At 50.9% G+C, this 27,088-nt stretch overlaps 11 protein-coding genes across 11 annotated transcripts; 5 read left to right on the top strand and 6 right to left on the bottom strand.

Moving 5' to 3' along the window:
- Positions 1–142: 142 nt before the first annotated feature.
- Positions 143–2,700, top strand: BDW74DRAFT_44270 (uncharacterized protein). Its single transcript, XM_073732800.1, has 6 exons — positions 143–349; positions 407–441; positions 497–566; positions 622–789; positions 852–1,207; positions 1,255–2,700. The coding sequence occupies exons 1-6, from the start codon at positions 231–233 to the stop codon at positions 2,373–2,375; spliced, it is 1,869 nt and encodes a 622-aa protein (XP_073588536.1). The 5' UTR covers positions 143–230; the 3' UTR covers positions 2,376–2,700.
- On the bottom strand, positions 2,498–3,171 carry BDW74DRAFT_44274 (uncharacterized protein). The gene has a single exon (XM_073732801.1). It carries the CDS (start codon positions 2,957–2,959, stop codon positions 2,621–2,623), a length of 339 nt encoding a protein of 112 aa, XP_073588535.1. The 5' UTR covers positions 2,960–3,171; the 3' UTR covers positions 2,498–2,620.
- Positions 2,701–5,288, bottom strand: BDW74DRAFT_44268 (uncharacterized protein). The gene has a single exon (XM_073732799.1). The coding sequence runs from the start codon at positions 5,162–5,164 to the stop codon at positions 3,026–3,028; it is 2,139 nt and encodes a 712-aa protein (XP_073588534.1). The 5' UTR covers positions 5,165–5,288; the 3' UTR covers positions 2,701–3,025.
- A 187-nt stretch (positions 5,289–5,475) lies between these two features.
- On the top strand, positions 5,476–7,362 carry BDW74DRAFT_44263 (misato family protein). The gene is made up of 5 exons (XM_073732798.1): positions 5,476–5,657; positions 5,726–5,928; positions 5,993–6,431; positions 6,481–7,013; positions 7,076–7,362. Exons 1-5 carry the CDS (start codon positions 5,586–5,588, stop codon positions 7,335–7,337), a joined length of 1,509 nt encoding a protein of 502 aa, XP_073588533.1. The 5' UTR covers positions 5,476–5,585; the 3' UTR covers positions 7,338–7,362.
- A 151-nt stretch (positions 7,363–7,513) lies between these two features.
- BDW74DRAFT_143780 (uncharacterized protein) lies at positions 7,514–11,029 on the top strand. Its single transcript, XM_073722916.1, has 2 exons — positions 7,514–7,773; positions 7,847–11,029. Exon 2 carries the CDS (start codon positions 7,865–7,867, stop codon positions 10,859–10,861), a length of 2,997 nt encoding a protein of 998 aa, XP_073588532.1. The 5' UTR covers positions 7,514–7,773; positions 7,847–7,864; the 3' UTR covers positions 10,862–11,029.
- BDW74DRAFT_143778 (uncharacterized protein) lies at positions 11,017–12,285 on the bottom strand. Its single transcript, XM_073722915.1, has one exon. The coding sequence runs from the start codon at positions 12,176–12,178 to the stop codon at positions 11,405–11,407; it is 774 nt and encodes a 257-aa protein (XP_073588531.1). The 5' UTR covers positions 12,179–12,285; the 3' UTR covers positions 11,017–11,404.
- Positions 12,286–12,722: 437 nt separating this feature from the next.
- BDW74DRAFT_143777 (uncharacterized protein) lies at positions 12,723–13,316 on the bottom strand (the record flags this gene model as incomplete). The annotated part of the gene is made up of 1 exon (XM_073722914.1): positions 12,723–13,316. The coding sequence occupies one exon, from the start codon at positions 13,314–13,316 to the stop codon at positions 12,723–12,725; it is 594 nt and encodes a 197-aa protein (XP_073588530.1).
- A 283-nt stretch (positions 13,317–13,599) lies between these two features.
- Positions 13,600–15,327, top strand: BDW74DRAFT_165181 (uncharacterized protein; the record flags this gene model as incomplete). Its single annotated transcript, XM_073726387.1, has 5 exons — positions 13,600–13,950; positions 14,005–14,270; positions 14,319–14,800; positions 14,843–15,103; positions 15,191–15,327. The coding sequence occupies 5 exons, from the start codon at positions 13,600–13,602 to the stop codon at positions 15,325–15,327; spliced, it is 1,497 nt and encodes a 498-aa protein (XP_073588529.1).
- A 349-nt stretch (positions 15,328–15,676) lies between these two features.
- Positions 15,677–18,316, bottom strand: BDW74DRAFT_143774 (SDA1 family protein). Its single transcript, XM_073722913.1, has 4 exons — positions 18,205–18,316; positions 18,084–18,119; positions 17,734–18,021; positions 15,677–17,661 (listed from the first exon to the last, which is right to left on the bottom strand). The coding sequence occupies exons 1-4, from the start codon at positions 18,249–18,251 to the stop codon at positions 15,780–15,782; spliced, it is 2,253 nt and encodes a 750-aa protein (XP_073588528.1). The 5' UTR covers positions 18,252–18,316; the 3' UTR covers positions 15,677–15,779.
- A 218-nt stretch (positions 18,317–18,534) lies between these two features.
- On the bottom strand, positions 18,535–19,764 carry BDW74DRAFT_143772 (40S ribosomal protein uS7). The gene is made up of 3 exons (XM_073722912.1): positions 19,548–19,764; positions 19,168–19,351; positions 18,535–19,097 (listed from the first exon to the last, which is right to left on the bottom strand). Exons 1-3 carry the CDS (start codon positions 19,691–19,693, stop codon positions 18,780–18,782), a joined length of 648 nt encoding a protein of 215 aa, XP_073588527.1. The 5' UTR covers positions 19,694–19,764; the 3' UTR covers positions 18,535–18,779.
- An 889-nt stretch (positions 19,765–20,653) lies between these two features.
- On the top strand, positions 20,654–26,924 carry BDW74DRAFT_143768 (putative AMP binding domain protein). The gene is made up of 6 exons (XM_073722911.1): positions 20,654–20,866; positions 20,935–20,957; positions 21,101–24,819; positions 24,875–25,084; positions 25,136–25,739; positions 25,785–26,924. The coding sequence occupies exons 1-6, from the start codon at positions 20,807–20,809 to the stop codon at positions 26,665–26,667; spliced, it is 5,499 nt and encodes a 1,832-aa protein (XP_073588526.1). The 5' UTR covers positions 20,654–20,806; the 3' UTR covers positions 26,668–26,924.
- Positions 26,925–27,088: the final 164 nt, after the last annotated feature.

The following is a 27,088-nucleotide window of genomic DNA, read 5'->3' as shown; positions in this document are numbered from 1 at the left end:
CAACATGAGCTCCCAAACAGGGATAGTGGTGATACTTCAGTCCTAACCGTTTGCAGTTAGTACGCCTTCTAGCAGCAGCTCCAATCCGACCGGCAACGTCTCCGCAGCCCCGTATTCTGCTGTCGTCGTCAGTCCGTCTCCCATCACCAATGCAGCCGGTTCACTGATTCTGTCCTACCTGAAAGGTCTCATGGGGCCTTAATCGTCTTTACCTGACGCGTGACAGCGCCATGGACTGTCAATCAGTGAAAACGAAGTCCTTGGGACTTGATGTACCCCGCACCCCAGCTGCTGAGGCACCGCCGGGCATCGCGGCGCTCTTCGTAATCCATTTTGATATAAAGGCTGGGTGAGCTCAGACAGTCCTGCTCTATTTCTCCCCTCGCTAACCTCGGGTGATTCTCAGGTACATGGTAACTTGGAAACGCACCATACCCGGTGGTTAGTTGACCCTAATGCGATCATCGTTGCGGACAACTGATAGTGCTGGGAATAGTCGAGATCGAAGGAGCTGTTGAGTACAAGTCATTACCGTCGGGTTTGCACAATGTCTCTGAAGACTTAGTGTATGTATGGAAGCTGGACACAATGTCTCATCTTACTAACCGCATCCTTGGCTAGTTATTTCGTTCACGAAGACTATGCCGGCATCAGCGCATTCCTCAACCAGCCCGCAGATGAATCGGAGCGCAATGCAAAGATGTTTTCGATCGGCGTCCTGGTACCTCTGAGCTCTGGAAGGCTGGGCAAGAGTTGGCGGCACGCTTCGAAATTGAAGGAACTAGCCCAGTAAGTAATATACGGCTCTTACAATTCCTGCAACAAAGCTTAACAAATGCGCCGCTTGGCAGGCGCTACTCTGAGCATGAATTCGACACGCACCAATTATCAGGGTACTGGGAGACCCACGAATTATCCGCAAATGACATGTCGGCAGTACCCGACTCGCCGCTGGAGTCACCTCTAAGTCTCCGATTGAGAACCCACGGTGACAGGCCGGACCCTTTGCAGAGGCATAGAGCTATCAGTGATGCAATTGTGCTGGAGACGTCTAGGCCGGCCCTGACGCCATTCCACCCAGCTTCGTCACTGCCTGATTTTCTCGATGCGTTCGGTCCCCTTATATTTCCCTTATATAGAGCAGCATTACTACGAAGGAGAGTTCTTTTCATGGCAGAAGCGCCGGTGCAAATACCCTGTAATTATGGTATGAAACTTCTTTGTTTACTCAGAAATTTGCTGATCATAATACAGTGTACGATTTGTCTTTGTTAGCTTCAGTGCCGAACTCTCTCCTCCCTTTACTTCCCTCAGATAGCTTACCTTCTCTACGACCCCGCGCTCTCTTTAATGTCGGCGTCTATGATATCCCGTACCTCTCGTCCTTCATAGAGGGCTCGGCGGAACCTGAACGGGATAGTGCCTGGATTGCGTGCAGCACAGATAGCGTTCTAAGCCTGAAACCGGAGCTATTTGACATCCTAGTCACTTTGTCTCCTTCTCATGCGAAGGATGCCGCAGACAAAGCCTATCCGACTATCACTGTGTCTACTTCCCCTGTGGACAAAAAACAGCCGCCACGGACAGAATTGAAAGCCACTCAACGCGATGCACGGCGTTACACAACCCTCCGGAAGGGATTACGCCGCGTATTCAAGGATGAGGACGCCAATCTTGAAGATAGCGGCGCTGACGACAACTCGGACGCTGCATCCACATTTTCTTCCAGCCCCATTGTCGAACCTCTATCGTGGACCCGACTAGCATACACGTCCTTCATATGGTGGGCCTCGGCCGGTGAAAAGCGCGACGGATTCTCCGAGGAGGAAGAAGAAGAGCACGAAATCGAACAGGATGCGAGGCTACTAGCCAGCTTAGACAATCTTCCCGAACCCCCCTCAGGCTCTATCCGACGACGAAACATGCAACCGGAACAAACACCCACGCAGCCGCCAGAGATCGCCCTTATTGCGTACTTTCGCCAGCTAACCACACAAATCTTTGCAACACTCTCAGACGTTATTGCACGGCACGACGACCAAAGCGGAGATGGTCCAGTACTCAACACCTCTATTCCCTATGAAGACGAAGTCGATGATACCGAAAATGTGGCCGATGAAGTCACTGCCGAAAACCCCAGCGCAGAAGATGACACCTTTCCACTCATAGACCACGGCCATGGCTCTTCCCCAGAGACACAAGTCCGCGACATTGACACTGTCATTATCAGTGCAGAAGACATGGCTGAATTGGGTCTCGATACATGGAGCACAGCAGACCGGATCTTCGTAGAGGAACTCGTCCTCACCTGGTGGGGTCGGAATGCTTACGTTGATAGTGCACGGATTAGATGCTGTGGGATCTCTATCATTTGATGCTATACTCATCTGTCACTTTTATCGTTTCTCTTCCAGTTGAGCGTCCAGTCTTTCCATGACCCCAACCCACCGTCATGGGTATTGTATATATTATATATTATATATGGCTACTGCTTTGAAACGGACTGATGATACCTTGGCTGATGTGATGTGAATTGTACCTCCGCGCAGCAGTAGCAGCGAGACTTGACAATCAGAAATATTCTTAGGTAGATGAGATTCGCAAAAGTATGTACCGAAAGCTAGACGACGGAGAAGACACTAGCTATCTTATGTAGAACAAAGGAAATGTGCGAGGTCATCGCGTATATAAAGAGAGTAGTCGGTGAACAATGCATGTATGTTCTTGGCCAGAATGATATACAGAGACCGGAATCCAAGCATCCCAATAAAACGCCCAAAAGGCCCGAGGAATAGGTGAAAACCAAACTTCTCCAAGAGACCAAAAAGGCAACACAAACAATGCGAGAGAGATCAATCGAAATAAAATGCCCATGTATGCAGCAATAAAAAAAACGCCATGTCGCAAAAAAAACGCTGGGGTATCTGGAGACAGCTTTCATAACAATTCGCCTGGGCATAACTTCATCTCAAGGCACAACTATTCAAATCACCCACTTCAGTGATTGCGTTGCAGTAAATGGCCGTTATCGGAGGGGCCTAATCGGAGCACTCATGTCTCTGCGATTCTTTTTGACGCCGTCACCTCGCGGATCTGTAGCATTCTGAACGCCAGGAATCCTCCGTGCCAGCCGTGCCGGAGTGACGTTTAGACCACCGGCCCGAAAGCCAGCATCGCTGGCGCTAACAGACCTCTTCATTTCGCTGGTTCTTCCCCGCCGAGCTCTGATTTGGGCCAGTGCTTGTTCTCGACTAATGGGAGTACCTGGAGCAATCACGGAGGAATCGTACGCTTCATTATCACTGCGCAACGGGATGCGCTTGACATTGTGGATTTCATTCACATGCTCGATGTGATGTAACTCTTCGTATTTCGGCTGCGCTTCAGTGGCCACTGGAGAAGGATGAGCTTCTGGAGTCAAATCTCTAGAGTAAGCCTCGCTTTGAGAAATTGATTCAGACAATGCTTCACGCGGATGGGATTCATACTTCTGAACATGAGTGGCGGAAGGGGAGTATTGAGCTTCCAGTCTGAAGTCAAATTTGACTGGCGAAGGTTGGAGTTCTTGAGGAGTAGAGTTTTGAGGCTGCTTTTGTGGTGATCGAAGTGGTGAGGGTATTGTGCGGAAAGTTCCAGTAGCAGGCGAGAATGTGATGAGCGGTTCTCCAACTCCCTCCTGGACTTCATCTTCCATAACCTCGTCTTCCTGGGTTTGCTCTGCCTTGACCTCGTCTTCTTGGAGATTGTCGGTCTGGATATCTTCCTGAAGTTTCTCCTCCGGTTCGGGCTGCGCTTCCAGCACATCCATTTGGCTTTGGACCACCTGCTCCTCGATTTGGGCCTGCGTATTAGGCTCTTTCATAACCTTCTTGAAATCTTCCTGGCGCGTCTCTATTTCCCCGAGCTCTGTTTCAGGCGGCACTGTTTCTTGTTGCTGGTGGGTATCCTCTTCGGCACCTCCGCTTCCATCAATCTGGCACTGGTGCTGCTTCTCAGCTGCGCTGACCACCTTGTTTGCCCGAGCTTCATTCTCCAAGCTTTCCAGCTCGCGGCAGGCGCATACCTTGAACATACACTGCAGCTGCATAAACTCAACGTCTTTTTCTGCGTTAATTCTCTCCTTCCTTTCCCACCGGAGTTCTAATTGTAACCTGTCAACAAGCTCTTGTACTGTAAGAGGAGAGTTCTCTTCGAATTGCTGAGAGTATCGTGGAGACAAAGGGTCGGAAAGTTTGATTAGCTTCTTCGGTGGCGTATCTTGGTGGGATGGAGGTGCGGGCTCGGCTAGCTTGATTTGTTTCTTCGGAGGCGTATCTTCGTGGTTTGAAGGTTCAGGGTCTGCTATCTTCGGTACATGCTCATCACCCAGAGCGTCGGAAGGTCGCTTAGGTTTTCGTGGGCTTGGAGTCATCAGCAAGGCGAGGTCTCCCTCAGCTATAGACATCCTAGGAGCTTCCAGTCTTCTAATCTCGCGTGCCCGGGCATGTTGAAGGGTAATCGCTTGGTTCTTCGCTTCTGCCGTCCGTAGTCGGCCCTTAACTTCTTCAAGTTCTTCAGTCAAGCCTGCTATAGCATAGGCACGCTCAAAAGCTTCCTGTTTCGCTTTCTCCTTGGCTTCTCGCTCGGACTGTACTTCCTCGCTTAGCCCCTTCGCCTCAGCTTTCTTGTGCTTTAGTTCCTCTTGCGTTTTCACGAGCGCAGACCCAGCGCGGAAAGCCTCCTTCCTAGCTTTCCGTATTTCCTTCTCAAATACCAATCTCTCGTGGGCTTGACGTTCTTTGGAGCTTTGTAATTCTTCTAATAGCGATTCGAGTCTTTCACTGATCCGCCGTTCCCGCGATTGAGCTTCAGAGAGTTGTGAGGATACGCGGGATAGAGCTGATTCGGCCTCCTCGCGTCCAAGAATGGCTCGTTGAAGGGCTGCAGTTCCTGCAGCTGATGCTGAGCCGGCTCCCGCTCCTGGGCTATCCGCGCGCGATAAGTTGTTGAGATATGCGACTCTGGCTTGTACGTCGGAGAGGCCTCTTTGGCTCTTGCGCTGCATGCGCAGAGCATCGGATACGGATGATGGTGAAGTCGGCATTGTTTGCTGATTCATCCGCTCTGGTGATAGGGGATTAAGCGCCTTCGACGGGCTGGACCGGGTGCTCGTCGGCGAATCCATGGCCGTATAGACGAGGTTGGGCTGTCGTATCTATATTGAGTCGATGGCAATATTGAGCATGGGAAATAATGCAGCGAAAGTATGTGCGGGAAGAGATTGAACTCAAAGTGTGGGGGTAGAAAAGCGATGTTTCTTCTGTGGTGATGCACCACAACAAGCCGGACCCGCAGTAAACAAACACCATATTTACCATTCACGTGACTATGCTATCAGAAGTGGTCTGTGCTTATCTTGGTCTTGATATCAATCGAGTCTTAGCCTGGTCTACTCCGCGATACCGGTTTTATTTCTCGATATATCATTGCACCAATGTACGTCCGGCCTTTTTGCTGCAATGCTCTGTGGACCTTTACCAGCTCCACAGATGTCAACTTTTTGACGACCTATCAATGACTCTAAGTAAAGTAGTGTGGGCTTCAACATGCACGAGATCTTGACGCTCCAGCTGGGACAGCGGGCAAATTACCTGGCAACCCATTTCTGGAATATTCAGGTGAGTCTAATATGTAGCGATGTGTAGCATCTACTTGTATTTAGTAAGTAGCTAAAAGTTACGCTCAGGAATCATATTTCACATACGGCGGACAAGAGGAGTCCCCAGTAGACCATGACGTCCACTTCCGACCCGGCGTTGGGGCAAACGGTGGTGAAACTTACACACCCCGGACGCTAATATATGATCTGAAGGGGGCATTTGGTACCCTTCGCAAAAACAATGCCTTGTACGAGCTAACAGAAGATCTGGCGCCCGGGCAGGGCCTCTGGTGAGCCTTCCTCGTTGCATTGTCTGCTGGTTCAACGGTACACATGATGCTCATCTATCACTAGGGACGGCAAAAAGGTCCAGCAGCAACTAGCTGCGATCCCACAGAGCGACTATCAAAAGAGTCTCGATGCAGGGATCCCATCACCCCAACTTTCATCAGAAACTGTTCGTTTCTGGTCCGATTATAATCGAGTGTTCTACCATCCTCGCTCGATTGTTCAGCTCAACGACTATGAGCTTAACTCGAGAATCATGCCGTTTGAAGACTGGAACCTCGGCGAAGAATTATTCAACGAGCTCGACAAGGAGCATGATCTGCTTGATCGAGACGTTCGGCCATTTGCCGAGGAATGTGATCAGCTGCGCGCTATGCAAATATTCACTTCATCTGATGACGCTTGGGGTGGGTTCACAGCCCGGTATGTGGACAGGCTCGTCGATGAGTACGGAAAAAAGGCGGTCCTGGTGTGGGCTATTGAGGATGGTAGAAGGACCCATCAGGTGAGGATGCTTGTCTAACTTCTAGGACCCCGGCTGATAATGTCTACAGAGTAGCAGACTGAAACGTGAGACGAACAAAGCTCGATCTGTCTACTCCATCTCGCCTGAAGCAACAATGTACACGCCCATCATAGATCCTCCCAGTCGGCTGCCGAGCACTATAAGAGTCAACAATGATTCGGAATGGTACACTTCGGCTTTGATTAGCGTTGCAATGGAAAGTGTAACTCTACCAACTCGACTTCGACCATATCGAAACTTTGAGTCCTTGTTAGCCGGGGATGACAGTACTCGTCGAATATATGAGCTACAAGCCTCAATTGTTCCGCCTGCAGCAGACGATAAGAATACAATCCCTAAGCTCAATATGGCAAAATCCTCTAATCCAGCATCTTCAAAGGTGAACATTGAGTTCGACGTGGATTTCACTTATGATATGAGCAGCGACGAGTCGCATGTCTTTAATCAACTTCAAGTCTTACGAGGAATCGAGCCAGAAGATGAGGAGGAAGAACCTTTTGAAGCGGACCTGGGTATGGTCAGGAAAATGCGTCTCTACAATTCTGAGCCGATGTTTCACAGGTGAGAAAAAAGCTCGCTCCATCTTGTTTCGAATCTGCTAACGTTACGCCCATGCCATGTAGGTTTCATACACCATTACAGTACCCAATGCTTGACAGCTTTCCCAATGACTTGATATCGCTGCCGAGTACTGAGAACAAGATCAACATCGTTGCCGCACTTACGGCATCCACTCGCACAGCCGCCAGAATCAAATGGCTGGAGTCCGTTGCGGGCCGAGTGATTGCTGTAGATGAGCGGGAGAATCTTGTCAATGGACTGGGAGAGATTCGGGAGTCGTACGAGACGGGCTGGTTGAGCGACTCGGACTTTGATGATGAGTAGAGACTGTGCTGTTATAGAAAAAAAAAAAAGAATAAAATGACCAGCATAAGCCTACCTCACTGTCGTCCCTAAGACCACATATAGTTCAACTGTGCAAACATGACAAACACCTAACGTGGCCTCTTGTGGTCCCCAAGGAAGCGGCAACCTTGCTGCTCAGCATCACGTCCATAAATTCAAGCTGTCAACAAGACTTTCTGCCAGGTGGCCAGAAGTAGCTCCCAATGAATCTTATCTGAATGGCTTATTTTACTACTTAATCACCCTCATTCCTCTTGTTGTGTCATTGTTACTATACTGCACTCTTTTACCGGAGCTGTTTTGATTTACCGCCAATTAATTGGCCCACTAGAGCATCTTATAACTCTTTTGAAAGAGTCGGTTGCTTTGTCTCATTCATTGTTTGCGTTCTGTCTTCCTACCGACTGCCTCGGCGGTACGCTATCTCCTGCAAATCGCGCTCTTCTCTGTGATACTTTGCTAATCTAATCGCCCTCGACGTTAAACAGCAGCGGAACAAATAGACAATGGCTCTCGGCAGCCGACGAAGCACGAATAATCCATTACAACTTCTTTCAACCTCGCCTATCCTGTCCGCCTTGGTCCTCCCGTTTTTACTCTTCTTCCTTAGTTTCCCCGCCCCAACAGCAGCCGCGGGTTCAGCAGTCCTCGGGATCGATGTCGGCACCGAATATCTAAAGGCGGCGCTTGTCAAACCAGGAATCCCACTAGAGATCGTGCTCACGAAAGACTCGAAACGCAAGGAATCAGCAGTTGTTGCGTTCAAACCTACCCGACAAAGCGATGCTTTATTTCCAGAGCGATTCTACGGAGGTGATGCTCTTGCATTATCTGCACGATACCCGGACGATGTCTACGTGAATCTCAAGACGCTGTTAGGCCTCCCTTTCAACGACGGAAAGGGCGAACTGATCGAGACATATCACGCACGTTTTCCTGCTCTGAAGTTGGAGGATGCTCCTGGTGACCGGGGTACCATCGGCCTTCGAAGCAACAGACTTGGCGAGGCGGAAAGGAAAGATGCTTTCCTCATTGAGGAGCTTTTAGCCATGCAACTAAAGCAGATCAAGGCCAATGCTGATACTCTGGCTGGTAAGGGATCGGACGTTAGAGATGCGGTTATCACGTACCCGTCTTTCTACACGGCCGATGAAAAGAGATGCCTGCAACTGGCAGCTGAATTGGCTGGCTTGAACGTGGATGCGCTGATCAGTGACGGCCTTGCTGTTGGACTCAATTATGCGATGAGCCGAACATTTCCCAGTGTTTCTGATGGAGAAAAGCCGGAATACCACGTTGTGTACGATATGGGCGCCGGTTCCACCACTGCGGCAGTCCTCCGCTTCCAGAGCCGCAAAGTCAAGGATATTGGAAGGTTCAACAAGACTGTCCAGGAGGTCCAAGTCTTAGGAACAGGATCGGACAGGACTCTTGGCGGCGACTCCCTCAACGATCTTCTTGTTGGTGATATGGTATCTCAGCTGCTTGAGGACAAAAAGCTCAAGGACCGTGTCACCCTGGCAGATGTGCGCGGGCATGGAAAGACCATGGCTAGACTTTGGAAGGATGCAGAAAAGGCTCGCCAGGTTCTTAGCGCCAACACCGAAACTGGCGCATCCTTTGAAAGCCTCTTCGATGAAGACGTCAACTTTAAGTACCGTGTGACTCGATCTAGATTTGAAGAGCTAGCGGAGCAGCATGTTGCTCGGGTTGCAAAGCCACTTGAAGAGGCCTTGGCAGCTGCGGGTTTGCAGCTGAACGACATTGACTCCGTCATTCTACACGGTGGTTCCATCCGCACACCATTTGTCCAGAAAGAACTCGAAAGAGTTTGCGGGGGCTCGGAAAAGATCCGGGCGAATGTCAACGCCGATGAAGCTGCTGTTTTTGGCGCTGCTTTCAAGGGAGCCGGTCTCAGCCCCAGCTTCCGCGTCAAAGAAATCCGTGCCAGTGATGCATCCGGCTACCCCGTTATTCTCAAGTGGTCCTCCGAATCTAAGGATAGGCAGCAAAAACTCTTTACTCCTACTTCTCAGATTGGGCCTGAGAAGCAAGTTACAGTAAAAAATCTAGAGGATTTTGAGTTCAGCTTCTATCAACAGGTTCCGACCGCCGAGGACGTGGTCGAAGTTCCTGTTCTTGGAGTAAAAACGCAGAATCTCACTGCATCTGTCGACAAACTGAAGGAAACTTTTGGCTGTTCGGCTACCAACATTACTACGAAATTTACAATCAGGCTTAACCCCCTAGATGGACTTCCTGAAGTTTCTGGTGGATTCGTTAGCTGTGAAGTCGAACATTCCAAGTTGGGAAGTGTTGTTGAGGATGTCAAAGGATTCTTTGGTCTGGGTTCCAAAAAGGATGAACAGGTGCCCTTCGGAGAAGATGGGGAGCCAGCTGAGTCCGTCACGTTGGAAGTCGAGGACTCCCAGGCCTCAACATCTTCCGTTGGTGATGCCACTGCCACGGACTCTGCTAAAGAAAGCAAAAAAGCCGCGTCCCAGCCCCGGCTAGAGGTTATTCCCGTCAGTTTCACAACTTCTCCGCTCGGTGTTCCTGTCCCGTCTCCAGACAAGCTTGCTCGTATCCAAAGCCGCCTTGCTGCCTTTGACGCCTCAGACCGCGATCGCCTTCTTCGGGAAGAAGCCCTAAATGAACTGGAATCTTTCATCTATAAAAGTCGGGATCTCTCGGAGGATGAAGAGTTTGTGAAGGTGCTCAAAGCGGACGAGCTGGCCACACTCACCGAGAGGGTGTCTAGCGCAAGTGACTGGATCTATGACAGCGAGGATGCGCCAACAATGGAGTTTAAGGAGAAGTTGAAGTCCTTGAAAGAGATTGTCGAACCAGCATTGAAGAGGAGGCAAGAAAATGCCGCTCGTCCTGCGCGTGTTCAAATGCTACAGGACTCGCTAAAGAACGCCCAGATGGTCATAAGCGTTATGGAAAAACAAATCCAACAGGACGAAGAAATCTACTCTTCAAGCCTGGCCGAAGCTAGCACATCAACTGCGAGTGAATCAGAAACATCCTCGTCGGCGTCTCCTTCAGCACCGGCCGATGCCGATGACCTAGAAGACGACGCCTATGGCACATCAACCTCTGAAACATCCTCCTCAAAGACCACCTCAGCGCCCACTCCTCTGAGATACTCCGTCTTCCAACCATCCGACTTGACGAGTCTTTCTGAAGCTTACGAATCCGCTAACTCGTGGCTCGAAGCCCGGCTTCTCATTCAAGAGCAGTTGAGCGAGACGGACGATCCGTCTTTGACCGTGGCAGAGATCGACACTCATCTCAAGCGCATTGAGCGAATCTCGAACCGCATCTACGAAAAGATGGGCGCCGCGGCAGCCAAGAAGTCATCTAGCGAGAAAGCTACCAAGAAAAACAGCAAGAAAGACAAGACGGAGAAGCCGGCGCAGGAGAAAGAATCTGCCAAGGAAGCAGAGTCTGCGAAAGAAAGCGAAAAGCCTGACTACAACAAAAAGGATGAGTTGTAAAGATATAATTGAATGCTGGCCATCTGGCGCCCTCAATGGCACGTCTTTATTATTATCCTGTTATGAAGGATTACCGACGTCTTCTTGTCTCTTAGCTTGACCTTGTGGGTCTTGCTGCTTGTACGCTTAGGATAGATAGAATACATTATGCGTTATGATCATTGGAAATCATTTATTATTCATATTATTTAGAGGTCTTCTCGCTGAACACGGATCAAAACTTGGTGAAACTAACGTTGATACTCATACAGCTCTAGTGAGCGATGCCTAATAAATACAGAATGTGGTGTAAACAGCCAGGCCACAACAATCAGGGTATTGTACACAAGCGCCCGGGGGAAAATAATGAACAAGAAAGGAACAAGAGACAGCCCGCAGGAGAGTAATACAGGCAGGTGCCCCTCGAGCTCACACCACTCTTCGGATTGAGATCCAAGAACCACAGAAACCAGCAGTGTTCGACGTTTCACACTTTCGGGATCGTCGTTGAGAAGGCGGAGATAGCAGATGAGACTCAACTTGGGAGGAGGGCAGATAGTTGCTTTAGATCCCACCAATCTGGATCTCACCCTCAACTTCATCTTTTCGCCGCAGGAACGCTGGTTCTTCAAAGTCATCGAGATCCATTGTCTCGCCCGACTTGTAGTTCTGCGCTGCGCGACGTTGATAGTTGGCCTTTGGTGATAGAATGACCCGCCCGCTTATGTTTGGTCCTGAGTGGAAGTGCAGCGGGTCCATTTCGTCAAGGTCGTCATCGTAGGGATCGAAGTCAAAGTCGTGGCGGGTGCGTTTCTTGGGGACGGATTCGAGCGTCGAGTCAACAGATTCCTGACTGCTAGGAGGGAGAGAGAAGGCGTCGTCTTCATCCGTTGTGATAATGTGATGGTCGTGGTGGGCGGTAGGGAGGGGTTGAGAGGCAGTGGTATATTCGTCGGCTCTGCTCATCCCGCAGAACGGAGCGAGTTCTGAGCGCACCGGTGCATTTTTATTGTGGATTGTAGTAGTTGTTATTGTTGGCTTTGGCGTATCATTGTTGATATGGTCGCATGAGAAGGTTGTGTATTTGTCGGCCTTGCCCTGGTGTGTTTTGTATCCGTCGACGATGGACTTGCGCACGCGCATTCCGACGGAGAGAAGCGACGCCTGGACTTTGGCGGGGACGACGGGTGTGGGGGAGTTTGTGATGGCGGAGTAATGATTGTAGGACAGGTGGGAGGGTGCGGAAGAACTGTCGGGGTCGGAGGATGCTGTGAAAAAGGTTGTGATGGGTGGTTGGAAACGTCGGCGTTTCGAGAGGTCGGATTTGGTGGAAGCCATGTTTGAGGGAGGTATGTGCTCGGTCCGGCGAGAGATGTTTGCAATGGCAGAGTGTAGTAGGGAGTATGTACGGGATTCGGAGTAAAGTAAGGGATGATGGAGTGGAGAGTGTCAAAGAAAGCTAGAGAAAGAGAGATATGCAGGATGAGGTCAGAAGCCAGGGGCAGAGAAAAGAGAGAGAGGCTGGGGCAATGGGATCGGCGGGGAAGACGCGACAAAGACGCGAGACGCGCCAGAATTTCAGAACCAATTCCTCCGATTAATATTTGGCACCATCGACGGAGTAAACACGGTCTACCCTCTACACAGCACAACTCGTATCACCATGGATCTGCAACAAATCTCAGCCCTCCTCTCCTCAACCCCAGCCGCATTCCCCAATTGCTGTCTAGCCCTGTCAACTCCCCTCCTCGCCCGGTTAGCCTCGCTCCTCCCCACCACCCCACAGTTCACCCTTTCGATCGGCAGCGGCGCCGGCCTTCTCGAAGCCTTACTTGCTTATCTTTATCCCAATATCCCTATTGAGGGCGTGGAAGTCAATTCGTCAGTGAACCTCTATGTCGAAGAGCAGGACATGAATGTGGTTAGCGGCACATGGGATCTCCTTCCCCGTGCTTCGGGCGCTACGGCGTGGATGTTTGTCTACCCTCGTGAACCGAAGCTGGTCACCAAGTACATTGAGACATACGGACAGAGTATCGAGATGATCCTGTGGCTTGGGCCAAGAGCTGATTGGGCCGACTACGAAACTTGTTTTCGGGATTCGGCATATTCGCAACTCAGCTTTGAGGAGGATGTGGGGATAGCTGAGTACGAGATGCTGGTTGTTGCCAGGAGATGCTGTACCGGTACATGATTCATCACCCCCGGGCACAACAATCTGTCTTTGGAAGACCGTGGGAATCAGCATACTTGCTTTTTCTGTCACCACCGCGCCGGGCTTGCCTGTCTGCTTTCCTTTCTTATTCCAACTCCGACCGGGTTTGGCTAACCAAGGGTTGATCGGCAATGGTCTCCCCTTGCGCCCACTCAAGAGCTTCTGAAATCTGGATGGCCCCCAGTTTGGCAGCTTGTGAAGATGAGTCTTAATGTCATTATCAAGCAGGATTCCGTCCGTCATCACCAGAGTATACTCCATATCGAACCGAACTAGCGTGCTATGTTGTTCTTGTAAGTTTGCACAACAAGCCGGGCTATGAACCTTTCGGGGGATATCTTTCTTCCCCAAAAAAGAGCTAGTGTGGAAGTGACAGCTTCCCTTACCATATCGTTTGCTCTTTGTCCCCATGACTGGCCACTGGTTCAGACTTCTGGGAAAACAGATACCGCAGCAAGCATGAATTCCGGAGTATAAATGCCATGTTGGATTCCTGCTTTTCCAGCGCCTTTTCTTCAAATGTATTCGTCGCCCTGACGCAAGTATGACTCTATCTGCCTTACCACTTGTGCTGGCTGTGGCAGCCGCCAGCCTTCTATACCAGTACATCATATACCCCGCATTTCTGTCTCCCTTGTTCAAGATCCCAACAGGCCACTGGTTTGCTCATATATCACCTCTCTGGATTTTGTCAGTGCGACGGAGACGTCAGGAGAACCAGACTGTTTTTGAACTGCACGAGAAATACGGCAAGGCAGTCAGACTGGCCCCGAACACGGTGTCTCTCAACTGCTATGAAGGTGGGCTGAAACAGGTCTATCTGGGAGGATTCCCAAAGAACATTTCTATGTCGACAGATTCGCCAACACTGGGTATGACAGGTCCGGGCGCCTTGGTGTGTAGAGCTGACCTCTACAATAGTGGAATCCATAATATATTCACCTTCCAGGACAATGCTGCGCATTCAGCCCGCAAGCGAATACTCTCTCACACCTTTTCCAAGACATTCGTGGCTTCGTCCCCTACGGCCCGTGAAACTATCCGCGAAATCCTGTTCCGTCACACACTCCCCATTATTGACGACCATGCCAGCCAGGGTAAGCCGCTGGAGATGCTGACATTGCTTTATTCCTATTCAATGGTCTCCTTCATCCATTGGCAGTTCGGACGCTCGGCAGGAAGCAATCTTATACGCAAAGATGAAGAGAAATGGGCGTTCTTGGGAATTCCCCTAGGAACAGCGCCGTATTCGTTCTAGCTAAGTGAATTTCCTCTCTTTGCCCGCCGGATGATGAGACTGGGTGTGCAGCTACTCCCCATGAACATACTTCGAGGAAGGAGGAAAATCGATGGGTGGAACTTGGAGCGTTGCGACAAGGCCCAAAAAGTGATTACCGCGCCGGCTAAACACCAACCAATGGACGCTGAACGGTCCGACGACTACCCTGCTGTCTATGCGCAGGCATACAAATCGTTGACAAGCAGCGACAATCAGACACAAAAGGCCGCCGAGAAGCGAAGCTACTCGACGGAAATAGATATCGCGGCTGATATGCTCATGCTTGAGGGGGCAGCTTTGGAGACAACGGGCGCCACACTTAGTTATGTTCTACTCGAGCTTTCCAGGAACCCCATAGTCCAAGAAAAACTGCGCGAGGAGCTACAGACCCTCTCTCCCAACCTAAAATACCCCGGCAAAGAAACAGAAATCGAACTCCCATCGCCCAAGGATGTCGACGCCCTGCGTTATCTCGACTGCATCTTAATGGAGACACTTCGTCTCTGAGCACCTATCCCTGGCCGCCAAGAACGCATGGTTCCCAGGACCTGCTCGTTAGGCGGGTACTCCGACATCCCGACAGGAACGACAGTGTACTGCTCTGCGTATTCTCTGCACCGCAAGGCAGATGTGTTCCCAGAACTACTAGTCTGGCGGCCGGAGAGATGGCTAGATGCTTCGCCGAAACAGCTGAGTGAGATGCGTCGTTGGTTCTGGGCTTTTGGAAGCGGTGCGCAGATGTGTATCGGTAGTAACTTTGCTCTCTACTGTAAGTTCCCTCCCTCTTCTTGGCTCAGCGCGTGGATATAGGGCAAATAGACGGTGGATTGCTGACTTCAACCTCGAACGGCTATAGCAATGAAATATGTCGCCGGGGCCATATATAGCACCTATCGAACGCGGATCCATGATCACGGCGATATGGAGCAAAAGGATGGGTATATCGCTGGACCGAAGGGGAACAGGCTAGAGCTGATTTTTGAACGTTATTGATTAGACAGTGCCTTTCCTACCTTACTCTTGGTGCTGAGGCGAGAAGGCTGGAGGGTTTCAAAGGATATGTTTTAGGGTAGATACTCCATTACTGCGGTGCAATCATGAGAACGGCCTGCTTCCACGTCAACCATCTACCTACCGGGAGCAAAACAATGTTTGTCACTGTCTAAACGAAGTTGGCCTTTAACATAGCCGGGAAGTGTTGCAGCTACCTTGCTGTATGTATATTCTGCTTGCTAGCTGTTCCTCAACGGTTGAATTCTCGCAGCTATATATAATCAAACATGCGGAGCCCTAAATGGATACTTTGAGATGTTATACTTACATTGTGGTACTCAGGTTTATATTCAGTAGATAAAATCGGATTCGTATGGTATATACTTATTCTACCAAAGCTCCTAATGGGCAAAATGCCGGACAGCTTCATAAACAGTGACATTTGACAGCAATCACCTATTTCCCCTTCTACCACCCCTCTTTGCGCGCTCCTGATGGGCCTTCAGAACAGCCCTAGTCTCCACCAGACTCCGCTTCCCCTTGGACTTCGCCTTACCCAGTGTCATGAGGAAGTTCTTCTTGCGGGCCTTCTCCTTGTTGGTCGTACTCTTGCCCTGTTCTTCCTTCTTCTCCTTGCGCTTGGCCGTCACACTCTTGTGCTCGGAGCGGTCTGTCTTTCCTTCCCTCGCGTGGGCGATACGCTCCTCGCGCGTCTTCTTGCCAGCGGACAACGCAGCAAGACCCTCGATCTCCGCGGCGGTCAGGGGGTCTTCCTTGTGGCGGCTCTCGGAGGTCTGGCCGCGGCGCTTGGGGCCGGGCACGAGGGCGTTGACGGCGGCTTCCTGGCGGAGTTCTTGGAGCTTCGCGAGATCGGCGGGGGTGAGGATGCGGGTTGTAGCGATGCTGGGTTTCTTGGGGTCTGGTTTGGTTTCCGTTGATGCAGCCTTGGACTCGGCGCTGTCTTCCTTCTCGTCGGTCTGCTTGGCTTTCTTGGAGGGGCGCGATCCCTCGTCGTCGGAGTCGCTGAAGTCGATCTCCGCGTCGCTTTGCACGTCGATCCAGCCGCCCGAGTCGTCGCTGTCTTCTTCGTCTTCGACGTTCCAGGCGGCCCAGTCATCCTCGTCTTCGTTTTCGTTTTCCTCGTCGTCTTCGTCGTCGGTGGCGAGGCCCTTCTCGGCGCGCTTCCGCTTGCGCTCTTCTTCTTTCCAGGCTTCGAGGAGCTCGATGCCTTCGATTCCGCCGGCTTCTTGGGCGGCGAAACGCTTCTCCTTCTTCTCGCCGTGTTGCAGGCTGATGGAGGCGTCTTTGCCGCGGTCACGTCGCTTGAGCATCTCTGGGTTGATGTCTCTGTAGAGACTCAGGAGACCTCGGGCCCCCATTACGACACCCTTGTCTTTACTCTTGCGGTACATGACGAGATCCTGTAGGAGGGTCTCGTTCATTGCGAGCGGTTGTCTCGCGCAGATCTCTCGGATGGCGTTGAGACCGGCTGTTGCTACTTCGGAGGCTGAGGCTTCCGAGACGAACTCGTTTGCGATCTTGAGGACCAGCGGTTCCAGGTCATCGGGGGGTACTAGGTCGTGCGATGCTTGGGCGAGGGATGCGAGGAATGAGGTGACGGAGGGTTGGCGAGGCGTGAGGTACTTTTGGAAGTAGGAGTAGAGGTGCATGATATGAAGCTTGTGCAATCCGACGAGACGGGTCACGAGCTGCAGGACCATGAGTTTCTGCTCCAGGTTCAGTTTCGACTTGGAACTCTGGAGGTGCTTCGAGAAGAGAGACTCGGCGAACCCTTGCGGGTCGTGGAGGAGGTGCAGGGCGGAGAAATTCAGAGGGTGAGGCTGGTTCTTCTTGCGCTCTCGTCGTTGGACAGTCGCCTTTGCCTTTTCAATGGCGCGCGACTTCTTCTTCGTCTTCTTGTTGATACCGACTTGGTGCTTGACTCGTCCGAGGTCAATCGCTTCTTCGTCACTGCTCTCCTCTTCCATCTCCTCGCGCTCCTTATCTCCGCCCAGGAAAAAGCGGACTCCACCAACAATGACTTTCTCGTTCTGGGCCAAAGAAGCCTCTTTCATGACTTCAACCGCCTTTGCATCCGTCCAGATTTGTCTCTTCCAGAGCTCGCGCGTAAGCTTGATAGCCCAAAGACCCTTCGACGAGGTACGGTCGGATGTGACAAGGTTGAACAGAACAGTCTGCATAGTCCGGTTAAGCTTATGGTTTGTGGTTTTCGCATTTGACGACCGGAGATCCATCAATATCTTCTGGAAAATCAATGCGCGCAGGGTCTTGCTAGGTGTCGAAATAAGAATCGGGAACAGAGTCTGAAGCAATCTAGTTCCAGAGCACGGATTAGCATTGCGCCGTTGGTTTTTATAAGTTCAAATTTTGTTCAGGAAATCTTACGTCGCAGAATCAAGGAGTTCCTTCTTCCTTAGCAGTACGAGGCTCCCCACAATTTTCTCGCGCAGCTCGGGCTCCAGAACCTGGTGGTGCTGCGACAACATGTCGATGAGCTGCTGGCCGAAGTCCTTGGTGATGTCCGGGTAGCAGTCGGCCACATGGGCAATGAAGTCGATCAGTTCACGTAGCGAGATGAGACCGGTATCCGTAGCGGACGAGGGCGCTGCCATGAAAATCTCCCGGTGACTCTCATACTGGTAGTGCTGTGCGCGGAAATCCTCAATATACGACCTGGAGACCCGAACAGTCAGGATTCGTTCAATTCTTGCGTACTAGTTCGCGAAATAACTCACTTCGGATCCCTGCGGATTTTATGCTGAAGGTTTGGCCTGTAAGTGAAAGATGGTGCTTGTTAGCGACAGATGAAATCTCTGGGGTTTGAGGGATGTAATGAGGGGTGGAGAGGACACTCACAGATCGGCCTCGACCTTTTCCAAGGCTCCTAACTTCCTCTTGACCATAATTAAGTATTACCAGGGTATTAATCCCTCGAGAAGTGTGGTGGGTGGTGGAGGGGAGGTGTGTTGGAAGTTTTGCGCTAAGATGAAACTTTTTTCAGTCGGGGTCCGTATCGATAAGGCTGGTCTGGGGTCTGGACAATCGCTATCAAGATCCAGCGCATTATCATTTATCATGGCGACTGACGAAATGTACGTGAATGGACATTGGGGGATAGTTTAGGCTATTATTTGGGCTTCTACGAATACGTTTACTCGAGTGCTTGAAGATACCGAAACCAGGTACTTGACAAGACAGAACAGGGAATAAAATTTTCGTTTAATAGAGGTTGTTCATGATCGCATCCAAATTACTGGAGAAGAAAGCCGTCCGATTCTCTCATATTTTTGGATCTCACTCCCTTTCGTGACTGTGTAGGTATATACAGCCGTGCATGTGTTTGCAAATCGACTGAATCCCAGAAACTCCCCGTCCACTCCAGTAAGCATGAAACAGGACCATAAACGGAGAATACGCCCAACATAACCGTTTTACCGGTTGCTCTTAGCGACACGCTCAAGCTCGTCCTTCTTCTTGATGGCGTAGGAGTTGGAGCTACCCTTGGCGGCGTTGATAAGCTCCTCAGCAAGGCACTCAGCAATGCTCTTGATGTTGCGGAAAGAAGCCTCACGGGCACCGATGGTCAGGAGAGCGATGGACTGGTTGACACGGCGGAGAGGGGAGACATCGACGGCCTGGCGACGGACGGTACCAGCGGAACCGATACGGGTGCTGTCTTCGCGGGGACCGCAGTTGACAATGGCATCCACGGCGACCTGGAGGGGGTTCTGGTCGGTCATGATGTGGATCTGATAGATAAGTCAGTTTTTGATCCAAATTCCCACTCCTCGTCTGCTTTCAATATGCGGGTCAACGTACGATCTCGAAGGCGTGGGCGACGATGCGGACGGCCATGAGCTTCTTTCCGTTGTTGCGGCCGTTCATCATGATGGAGTTGGTGAGACGCTCGATGATGGGGCACTGAGACTTGCGGAAACGCTTGGCAGCGTAGCGGCCAGCGGTGTGAGGGAGGTAGACGGGAGAACGGATCTGGATGTAGTCGCTATAGGCATTGCAGGTCAGCGCGAGTTCACCCTTGACTTTGCGATGTCCTCCTCCTCTGGCATCGTTTCCTCGCGGAGTCGCAATTCAGTTGCCCGTTCGCATCCCTTTTGTTCCTCCCACAACTGAACGCAGTCCGATCGTATTCCGCCATTGAAAACTTGTCCATCGCAGCAAACACACAAGGGGACACCTACGTCAAGGAGATGTCCCTGATCTCAACATCCTCGTAGCTCCACTTGTTGAAGAGCTTCACCGTTCCCATCTCGGCGAGAGCATCCTTGGGAAGGGAGCTGTAGACCCCGGCGGGGATATCGACCTCGACTTCACCGTGTTCAGACATGTTGGCTCCGTATGCACCTGTTGTCGAGGGACGGATTCGTGAGGTGTGTCGGACGGTGTCGTTGGTTGGCGATCGGTCGGCTGAAATGTTTCTTCGAAAGGGAAAATGGAGGTGCGCTTCGCTTAGCACTGTGGGTGGGTTAGGGCAGGCCATGGGGCGAATGAGACTGCGCGGATCATGTGATTCTGTAGCCAGATTCCTGGGCGGGGTTAGTCCTGTTACGGTTAGATGTTTGGAAGAACATCAACTTCCAGACCTTAGGCTGCTCGATATCGATGCGCCCTATGGAGTACGGAGTAGGATGGTCGATACTTTGTTTTGAAGACTGTTTTCGTTACATTGCTCTATCAATCTGGTATCTGAACTCTTGAAAGGGTCGCGTACGTCACACGAAACAACTCACCAGTATACTTTCAGATCAATCTCAGCAGCTAATTTAACTGTATTCCTCACGTCGTTTGCGCTTGACTACAACGTACCTGCGGACGAGCAGAATTGCTTCAGCCTCTGTCCAATATATCCATATCTCTTACGGGCTTAAAGCTACTCTTCCTAAACTATGTTATGTTTCAATGTCTCATCCTGGACTAGTACTCCAGCACTATATAGTCTCTCCTCTACACATACTCCATACCCGCCCTATAGTGGGGCTTATATAAGCCATCAAAGCGAACATCGAGCCCTGCTGTAGTTGTCGCACTTACACTATACAGTCACTAAGTACTCCGTACTGAGTTTCGTCTTACTCTTACCCATCATTGAAATGTCAATAACATCAGCGTCGTACAGAGTAGCATTGAGATATGAGCGCCTAAAACATGTCTCGGAGCTGTGGCGGTGTTTATTCCGAGCTCCGCTGTCATTGGCCCGTGCCCCGTGAGGTTAGCCACCAGCAGGTGACGCTGTGGCTTTAGACGCGGAGAGACAAGTCGTGCGATTCATTCAACCGACTTTGTTTCTCGAATCGCAAGCCTAAACACCTAGAAGAAGCGCTCCTCTTGGTAATAGGCATTCTACGGAAGCTGCTCAGCGAACTTGCGATGAGGGTAGCGCATCCCCGCAGATACTCCTACTAGAACCACAACCCCTCGTCACTCCCGCGACACCGTCAAGATGGGGGAGGAACACCCCCAACTCCAGTCCGCTCTGCGGGAACTGGATAGGGAACTTGAGGTATGCTTATGGCTCTTTCAATGGATCCTAGCACATTTCTGTATTACAGTGCTGATACTCCTGTCTAGGAAGGTGACATCACAGAGAAGGGGTAAGCTATTCCGCGCCGAATAATTGGAAAATACTTGGGGGAATGGATATACGGAAAATACTATACGCTACACGGAGAAGCTTTCAGTCTCATTACACTTGCGGCTGGAAATAATCGAGACTTTGGGGCTAACATCACTAAAGTTATCAGAAACGGCGAACCCTCCTCCTTTCGCAGTACCTCGGATCTACAGCTCTCGATTTCAGTGCCATCAGTGCTGCCGAATCAACCCAATCGATGACCAGTTCCGTCAGATCTCCGCCAGCACTTCTCAGTATACGGCCGCCAACAGCTGATTCGGGCGGCCCTTCGCAATCTTTCACCGGTGGACATGGAGCGCCGAGCAACGGAAGCCTCGGATACGAGCAAAATGCTGGCAACGAGGGATTGTCGCCGTTCAATGGAGATGGTGCGATGCTGTCTCACCATGGACGGGGCCCATCGGCGTCCTCATATGATTCTCTTTTCCTCCCAAAACCTGCCCCTCCCGTACAACAAGACTCCAGGACAGCGACCCTCCTGAGCCAGAATTACGCTTTCAGCCCTACGGGCCCCAATGATCAATTTGATGAACCAGTTGGAGCTTACGACATGCCTCCTCCTGAAATATCACGACAATCGACCATGCTGGAGTCTCAACAAGGGTACTTCGAGGACTTTGCTGGGCAGCAACAGGAGGACTATAGAGATAGCTACGGTGGCGGGTTCCACCGATACTCTCAATCCGATGCATTCTCTCCAACGGCGATGATGGCGCCCCCATTAATACCTGCCTCTGATCTGCCGCAAGGCGCTATTGTGGATCACCTACTGCCCCTCGAGCCCCGAGATATTCCGTTCGCCGTACATGATCCGCATGATAAAAACACGCCGATGTCGAATTTTGATAATATTCCCACAGTTCTTAGACACCGTGCGCGAACTAGTGGCAAACAGCCGGCTTACTGGGTTCTGGATCAAAAGGGAAAGGAAATTGCGTCCATTACATGGGAGAAACTCGCAAGCCGCGCGGAAAAGGTCGCCCAGGTCATCCGTGACAAGAGCAATCTTTATCGTGGAGACCGCGTTGCTCTGATTTATCGAGATTCTGAGATCATCGAGTTCGCTGTTGCATTATTAGGGTGCTTCATTGCCGGCGTTGTCGCGGTCCCCATCAACAGTTTAAACGACTATCAGAGCTTGAACCTTGTTTTGACGTCGACCCAAGCGCACCTCGCATTGACGACAGAAAATAACCTCAAAAGCTTTCAGAGAGACATCACGACTCAAAAGCTTAACTGGCCTCGAGGTGTAGAGTGGTGGAAGACCAATGAGTTCGGCAGTTGGCATCCGAAGAAAAAGGATGATACACCACCCCTTATTGTTCCTGATTTGGCGTATATCGAGTTCTCGCGCGCCCCAACAGGAGACCTGCGCGGTGTTGTCATGAGCCACCGAACGATAATGCATCAGATGGCTTGTTTGAGTGCGATGTTCGCAACTGTGCCTTCGTCTTCGAGGCAACAAACCCGCGGAGAGACCATTATTAGCTATTTGGACCCTAGACAGGGTATTGGTATGATATTGGGCGTGCTTCTTACAGCGTACGGCGGCCATACAACTGTATGGCTAGAAGATCGAGCGGTTGAAACGCCAGGTCTCTACGCACACCTGGTGACCAAATACAGGGCCACGATCATGGCTGCCGATTATCCTGGGTTAAAGATCACTGCTTACAACTACCAACAAGATCCTATGGCTACGCGGCATTTCAAGAAAAATGCGGAACCTAACTTTGCTAGTGTCAAGCTTTGTTTGATAGATACGCTCACTGTTGATGCTGAGTTCCATGAGGTACTTGCAGACAGATGGCTGCGACCCATGAGAAATCCACGAGCGCGCGAAATTGTCGCGCCGATGCTATGCTTGCCCGAACATGGCGGTATGGTAATAAGTGTAAGGGACTGGTTAGGAGGCGAAGAACGGATGGGTTGTCCTTTGACGCACGAGATGGACCCAATCGAGGACCAGGAGATCAAGAAGGAAGAAGCCAATGCTGATAAGGCCGAGAAGAGCGGGTTTGGAAGCAGCTTGTTGGGCGGCGGTTCATCTGCTCCAGCCCCTGAACAGACGGGGACGACTGAGCTTGGAGAAGCGCTGCTTGATAAAGAGGCCCTGAAGAACAATGAAGTCGTGGTATTAGCCATGGGTGAGGATGCTAGGAAGTATGCGGGGACTATGCCGAATGCTGTCCGTGTTGGGGCTTTCGGATATCCTATACCTGACGCAACGTTCGCCATCGTCGACCCTGAGACAAATCTGCTGTGCACACCCAATGTTGTTGGCGAAATCTGGATTGACTCGCCCTCTCTTTCCGGTGGATTCTGGGCGCTACCCAAACATACAGAGGCTATTTTCCACGCGCGGCCGTATAAGTTTGAAGAGGCCAACCCTACACCTATTCTGGTTGAGCCCGAGTTTCTTAGAACCGGCCTTCTTGGTTGTGTAATTGAGGGCAAGGTTTTCGTGCTCGGGCTGTATGAAGACCGAATCCGCCAAAAGGTAGAGTGGGTCGAGCATGGACAGCCAGCCGCGGAACATCGCTACTTCTTCGTTCAACACCTCGTCGTCAGCACGCTCAAAAATATTCCCAAAATACACGACTGTACGGCTTTTGATGTGTTTGTCAACGAAGAACATCTTCCGATTGTTGTGCTGGAGTCGTACGCGGCGTCAACGGCGCCAACGACTTCAGGAGGCCCTCCGCGACAGCTGGACTCCGCCCTTCTTGAGTCTCTTGCAGAAAGATGCATGGAGGTTCTTTACCAAGAACACCATTTGAGAGTCTACTGTGTGATGCTTACAGCGCCAAATACCCTTCCGAGAGTTACTAAGAACGGAAGACAGGAAATCGGCAACATGCTTTGCCGCAAGGACTTTGATGCAGGAACCTTACCCTGCGTCCATGTCAAATTTGGCGTTGGACGATCGGTCATGAACCTTCCCATTGGCGTTGATCCGGTTGGAGGTATTTGGTCACCTTTGGCCTTAGAAACCAGGCAAGCTTTGTTGGAGCTGCCAGAGAAGCAGTATTCCGGAGTGGACTATCGTGATGTTGTGATGGACGATCGCACCTCCACACCTCTCAATAGCTTTACTTCCATCGTCGACCTACTGCAGTGGCGAGTATCCCGGCAAGCCGAGGAACTATCGTACTGTTCAATTGACGGTCGCGGAAAGGAAGGAAAGGGCATTACTTGGAAGAAATTCGATTTAAAGGTTGCTGCCGTCGCGATCTATTTACGAAACAAAGTCAAGCTTCGTCCGGGCGACCATGTGATTCTGATGTACACCCACTCAGAAGACTATGTCTATGCGGTCCACGCTTGTTTCTGCCTCGGTGTGGTTGTGATTCCTCTTGCGCCTATCGATCAGAACCGGCTTTCGGAAGATGCCCCTGCATTTCTTCATGTTATCAGTGACTTCCACGTAAAGGCTATCATCGTTAACAACGATGTTGACCATGTGATGCGACAGAAACTTGTTTCGCAACATATCAAGCAATCTGCGCAAGTTCTCAGGATAGGAGTGCCCGCCATTTATAACACCACCAAGCCATCGAAACAGTCTCATGGATGTAAGGATCTCGGACTCACAATGAAGGAATCATGGCTGCAAGGAAGTCAACCGGCTATGGTATGGACGTACTGGACTCCAGACCAACGGAGGATTTCTGTCTCAATCGGACATGATACCATACTGGGCATGTGCAAAGTACAGAAAGAGACGTGTCAGATGACTAGTTCTCGACCGGTCCTAGGCAGTGTGCGAAGCACTTTGGGTCTAGGCTTCCTTCATACCTGCCTGATGGGTATATATGTTGGTAAGTCGTTTTATTCATTACAAGATTGGGAGCAGTCGAGGCTAACATGACTTAGGTGCACCGACATACTTAGTCTCGCCAGTTGACTTCGCACAAAATCCTATGACTCTATTCCTCGCCCTCTCTAGATACAAGATCAAGGATACATACGCTACCAGCCAGATGCTGGACTATGCCATCAGTGCAATGCCCGGTAAAGGCTTCCAGTTACAAGAGCTGAAGAACCTGATGATTTCTGCCGAAGGGCGGCCTCGTGTCGACATATGTATGATTACCTCAATCACAGTTCATATGCAAAATGCTAACAATGTCGCAGATCAAAAAGTGCGCCTGCACTTTGCCGGTGCCAATCTAGACCGGACGGCGATCAATGTGGTGTACTCGCACGTTTTAAACCCCATGGTTGTTACCAGGTCTTATATGTGTATTGAGCCCGTTGAAGTGTGGCTGGACTTGCGAGCTTTGCGTCGTGGACTCATCGTCCCTGTGGATCCTGATACCGACCCAACAGCACTGGCGCTGCAGGACTCTGGTATGGTGCCGGTGAACACACAGATCGCTATTGTCAATCCGGAAACATGCACACTCTCTCAAGTTGGTGAATACGGAGAGATTTGGCTTCAATCAGATGCTTGCGCCAAGTCATTCTATGGCTCGAAGCAAGATTTTGATCTTGAGCGGTTCGATGGCCGGATTGAAGATGGAGATCCTAACGTGTCCTTTGTGCGGACTGGAGATCTGGGCTTCCTTCACACGGTTACGCGGCCAATTGGACCTGGAGGCCAGCCAGTTGAGATGCAGGTGCTGTTCGTGCTTGGAGGAATTGGAGAGACTTTCGAGGTCAATGGGTTGAACCACTTCCCCATGGATATAGAGAATTCTGTGGAGAAGTGCCACCGTAACATCGTGAATGGCGGATGGTAAGTAACCTTGTTCTGCGGCAAGGTCTTTTCTAACTTTTACAGTGCTGTGTTCCAGGCTGGTGGCATGATTGTGGTTGTGGTCGAGGTGACGAGAAAAGCCTATTTAGCGTCCTTAGTCCCAGTCATTGTGAACGCTGTTCTCAACGAGCACCAGGTTGTCGCCGACATCGTTGCGTTCGTCTCCTACGGAGACTTCCCCCGCTCTCGTCTCGGCGAGAAACAACGCGGGAAGGTGCTGGCATCCTGGGTGACCAGGAAACTGCGAACGATTGCGCAGTTCAGCATCCGCGAGATGGAAGGTGGCAACTTTGGGCCTGCTCCACAACACCGTATGAGCAAGAGCTCCAAGGCCGGAAGCATCATGGGCCACAGCGCTCGAAGCGCTCGACGGTCTACGATTGTACCGGATGAACCTGTACCGCGCTCTCCGGCTCTGCCTCCCGCTCCACCTCTGTTAGAGAGCCCAGCAGAGCCGTCGTTGACGCTAGTCAACAGCTCTTCAGCGACCATCCCGGAAGTGCCGCAGATCGAGCTTCAGCATCATCAGCCCCAGCCAGCAGCCGAACCGGAGACTCCTATTGACACCAACGAGAATCAATCCCCTCTACCAACTAATGACACTCCGAGGGGTCATAGACGGGACTTTAGTTTCGACTTCGGAGACTTTGGACATTCAGCCGCCGCTCCTTCGCAACCGGGCGCCCCCGCGGAGTCTCTCCCCTACCGCCCAGGCCCAGGATACTCGCAAAACCCCAACACCGGAGCGCCTGTCATCGAATTCCCCCAACGAAGTGACTCGTACCGACCCAGAGCGACCGGTGCACTAGACGAACAGGGGGACTGGCCGCAAGAAGCGCTAATGTACCAGTCAGCATATGATGCTGATGGTCGCGGCCAGGGAGCCCGTAGAGATTATCTACAATAAACTAGAATACCGCTTGGGTACTTTGACTTTGTTTTCTTCTTTTTCTACTTTTCGTTTCCTTGATTGCAATTGCATTGCCCATGAACGAACCCCTTACTTTACGCCCCCGATGCATTAGCTGGCCCTGATTTAATCGCTTGTTCTTCACTTGTACATACATACCCCTGAAATACATGTTTATATATTCATTACAGCTAGTACGCTGTAAATGCTCCGATAATATTCCGCTTGGAATAGATAGGCCATGTGGTTGTAAGATTAGCAGCAAAACTTAACTGTTCGTAAATATATATTCCGATTTCTCTTACAAACGAGACTCCGTAAGAAGGTAGTAAAAAAGCACTTATAACTGCGTCAATTGAGACACAAGATTAACGTGAATCGATCGTTACTTTTAGCCTGCAACTTTTGAATTTCGGAT

The sequence above is a fragment of the Aspergillus multicolor genome (assembly GCF_047715735.1).
Source record: "Aspergillus multicolor strain CBS 133.54 unplaced genomic scaffold BDW74scaffold_2, whole genome shotgun sequence".
NCBI lineage: Eukaryota > Fungi > Ascomycota > Eurotiomycetes > Eurotiales > Aspergillaceae > Aspergillus > Aspergillus multicolor.
This window is presented reverse-complemented; position numbering and strand designations above follow the sequence as displayed.

Bases quoted from the DNA above. Each gene is read 5' to 3' on its own strand.
- BDW74DRAFT_44270 (XM_073732800.1), top strand. From the start codon at position 231: ATGGACTGTCAATCAGTGAAAACGAAGTCCTTGGGACTTGATGTACCC. The intron at 350-406 runs GTGAGCTCAGAC...GGTGATTCTCAG, and splicing joins CATTTTGATATAAAGGCTGG to GTACATGGTAACTTGGAAAC. The intron at 442-496 runs GTTAGTTGACCC...TGCTGGGAATAG, and splicing joins GAAACGCACCATACCCGGTG to TCGAGATCGAAGGAGCTGTT.
- BDW74DRAFT_44274 (XM_073732801.1), bottom strand. From the start codon at position 2,959: ATGCCCAGGCGAATTGTTATGAAAGCTGTCTCCAGATACCCCAGCGTT.
- BDW74DRAFT_44268 (XM_073732799.1), bottom strand. From the start codon at position 5,164: ATGGATTCGCCGACGAGCACCCGGTCCAGCCCGTCGAAGGCGCTTAAT.
- BDW74DRAFT_44263 (XM_073732798.1), top strand. From the start codon at position 5,586: ATGCACGAGATCTTGACGCTCCAGCTGGGACAGCGGGCAAATTACCTG. The intron at 6,432-6,480 runs GTGAGGATGCTT...TAATGTCTACAG, and splicing joins ATGGTAGAAGGACCCATCAG to AGTAGCAGACTGAAACGTGA. The intron at 7,014-7,075 runs GTGAGAAAAAAG...CATGCCATGTAG, and splicing joins TCTGAGCCGATGTTTCACAG to GTTTCATACACCATTACAGT.
- BDW74DRAFT_143780 (XM_073722916.1), top strand. From the start codon at position 7,865: ATGGCTCTCGGCAGCCGACGAAGCACGAATAATCCATTACAACTTCTT.
- BDW74DRAFT_143778 (XM_073722915.1), bottom strand. From the start codon at position 12,178: ATGGCTTCCACCAAATCCGACCTCTCGAAACGCCGACGTTTCCAACCA.
- BDW74DRAFT_143774 (XM_073722913.1), bottom strand. From the start codon at position 18,251: ATGGTCAAGAGGAAGTTAGGAGCCTTGGAAAAGGTCGAGGCCGATCT. The intron at 18,022-18,083 runs GTGAGTTATTTC...TCGGGTCTCCAG, and splicing joins AAAATCCGCAGGGATCCGAA to GTCGTATATTGAGGATTTCC. The intron at 17,662-17,733 runs GTAAGATTTCCT...CTCTGGAACTAG, and splicing joins GAACTCCTTGATTCTGCGAC to ATTGCTTCAGACTCTGTTCC.
- BDW74DRAFT_143772 (XM_073722912.1), bottom strand. From the start codon at position 19,693: ATGTCTGAACACGGTGAAGTCGAGGTCGATATCCCCGCCGGGGTCTAC. The intron at 19,352-19,547 runs GTAGGTGTCCCC...CAATGCCTATAG, and splicing joins ATCAGGGACATCTCCTTGAC to CGACTACATCCAGATCCGTT. The intron at 19,098-19,167 runs GTACGTTGACCC...CTTATCTATCAG, and splicing joins TCGCCCACGCCTTCGAGATC to ATCCACATCATGACCGACCA.
- BDW74DRAFT_143768 (XM_073722911.1), top strand. From the start codon at position 20,807: ATGGGGGAGGAACACCCCCAACTCCAGTCCGCTCTGCGGGAACTGGAT. The intron at 20,958-21,100 runs GTAAGCTATTCC...ACATCACTAAAG, and splicing joins GGTGACATCACAGAGAAGGG to TTATCAGAAACGGCGAACCC. The intron at 25,085-25,135 runs GTATGATTACCT...ACAATGTCGCAG, and splicing joins GCGGCCTCGTGTCGACATAT to ATCAAAAAGTGCGCCTGCAC.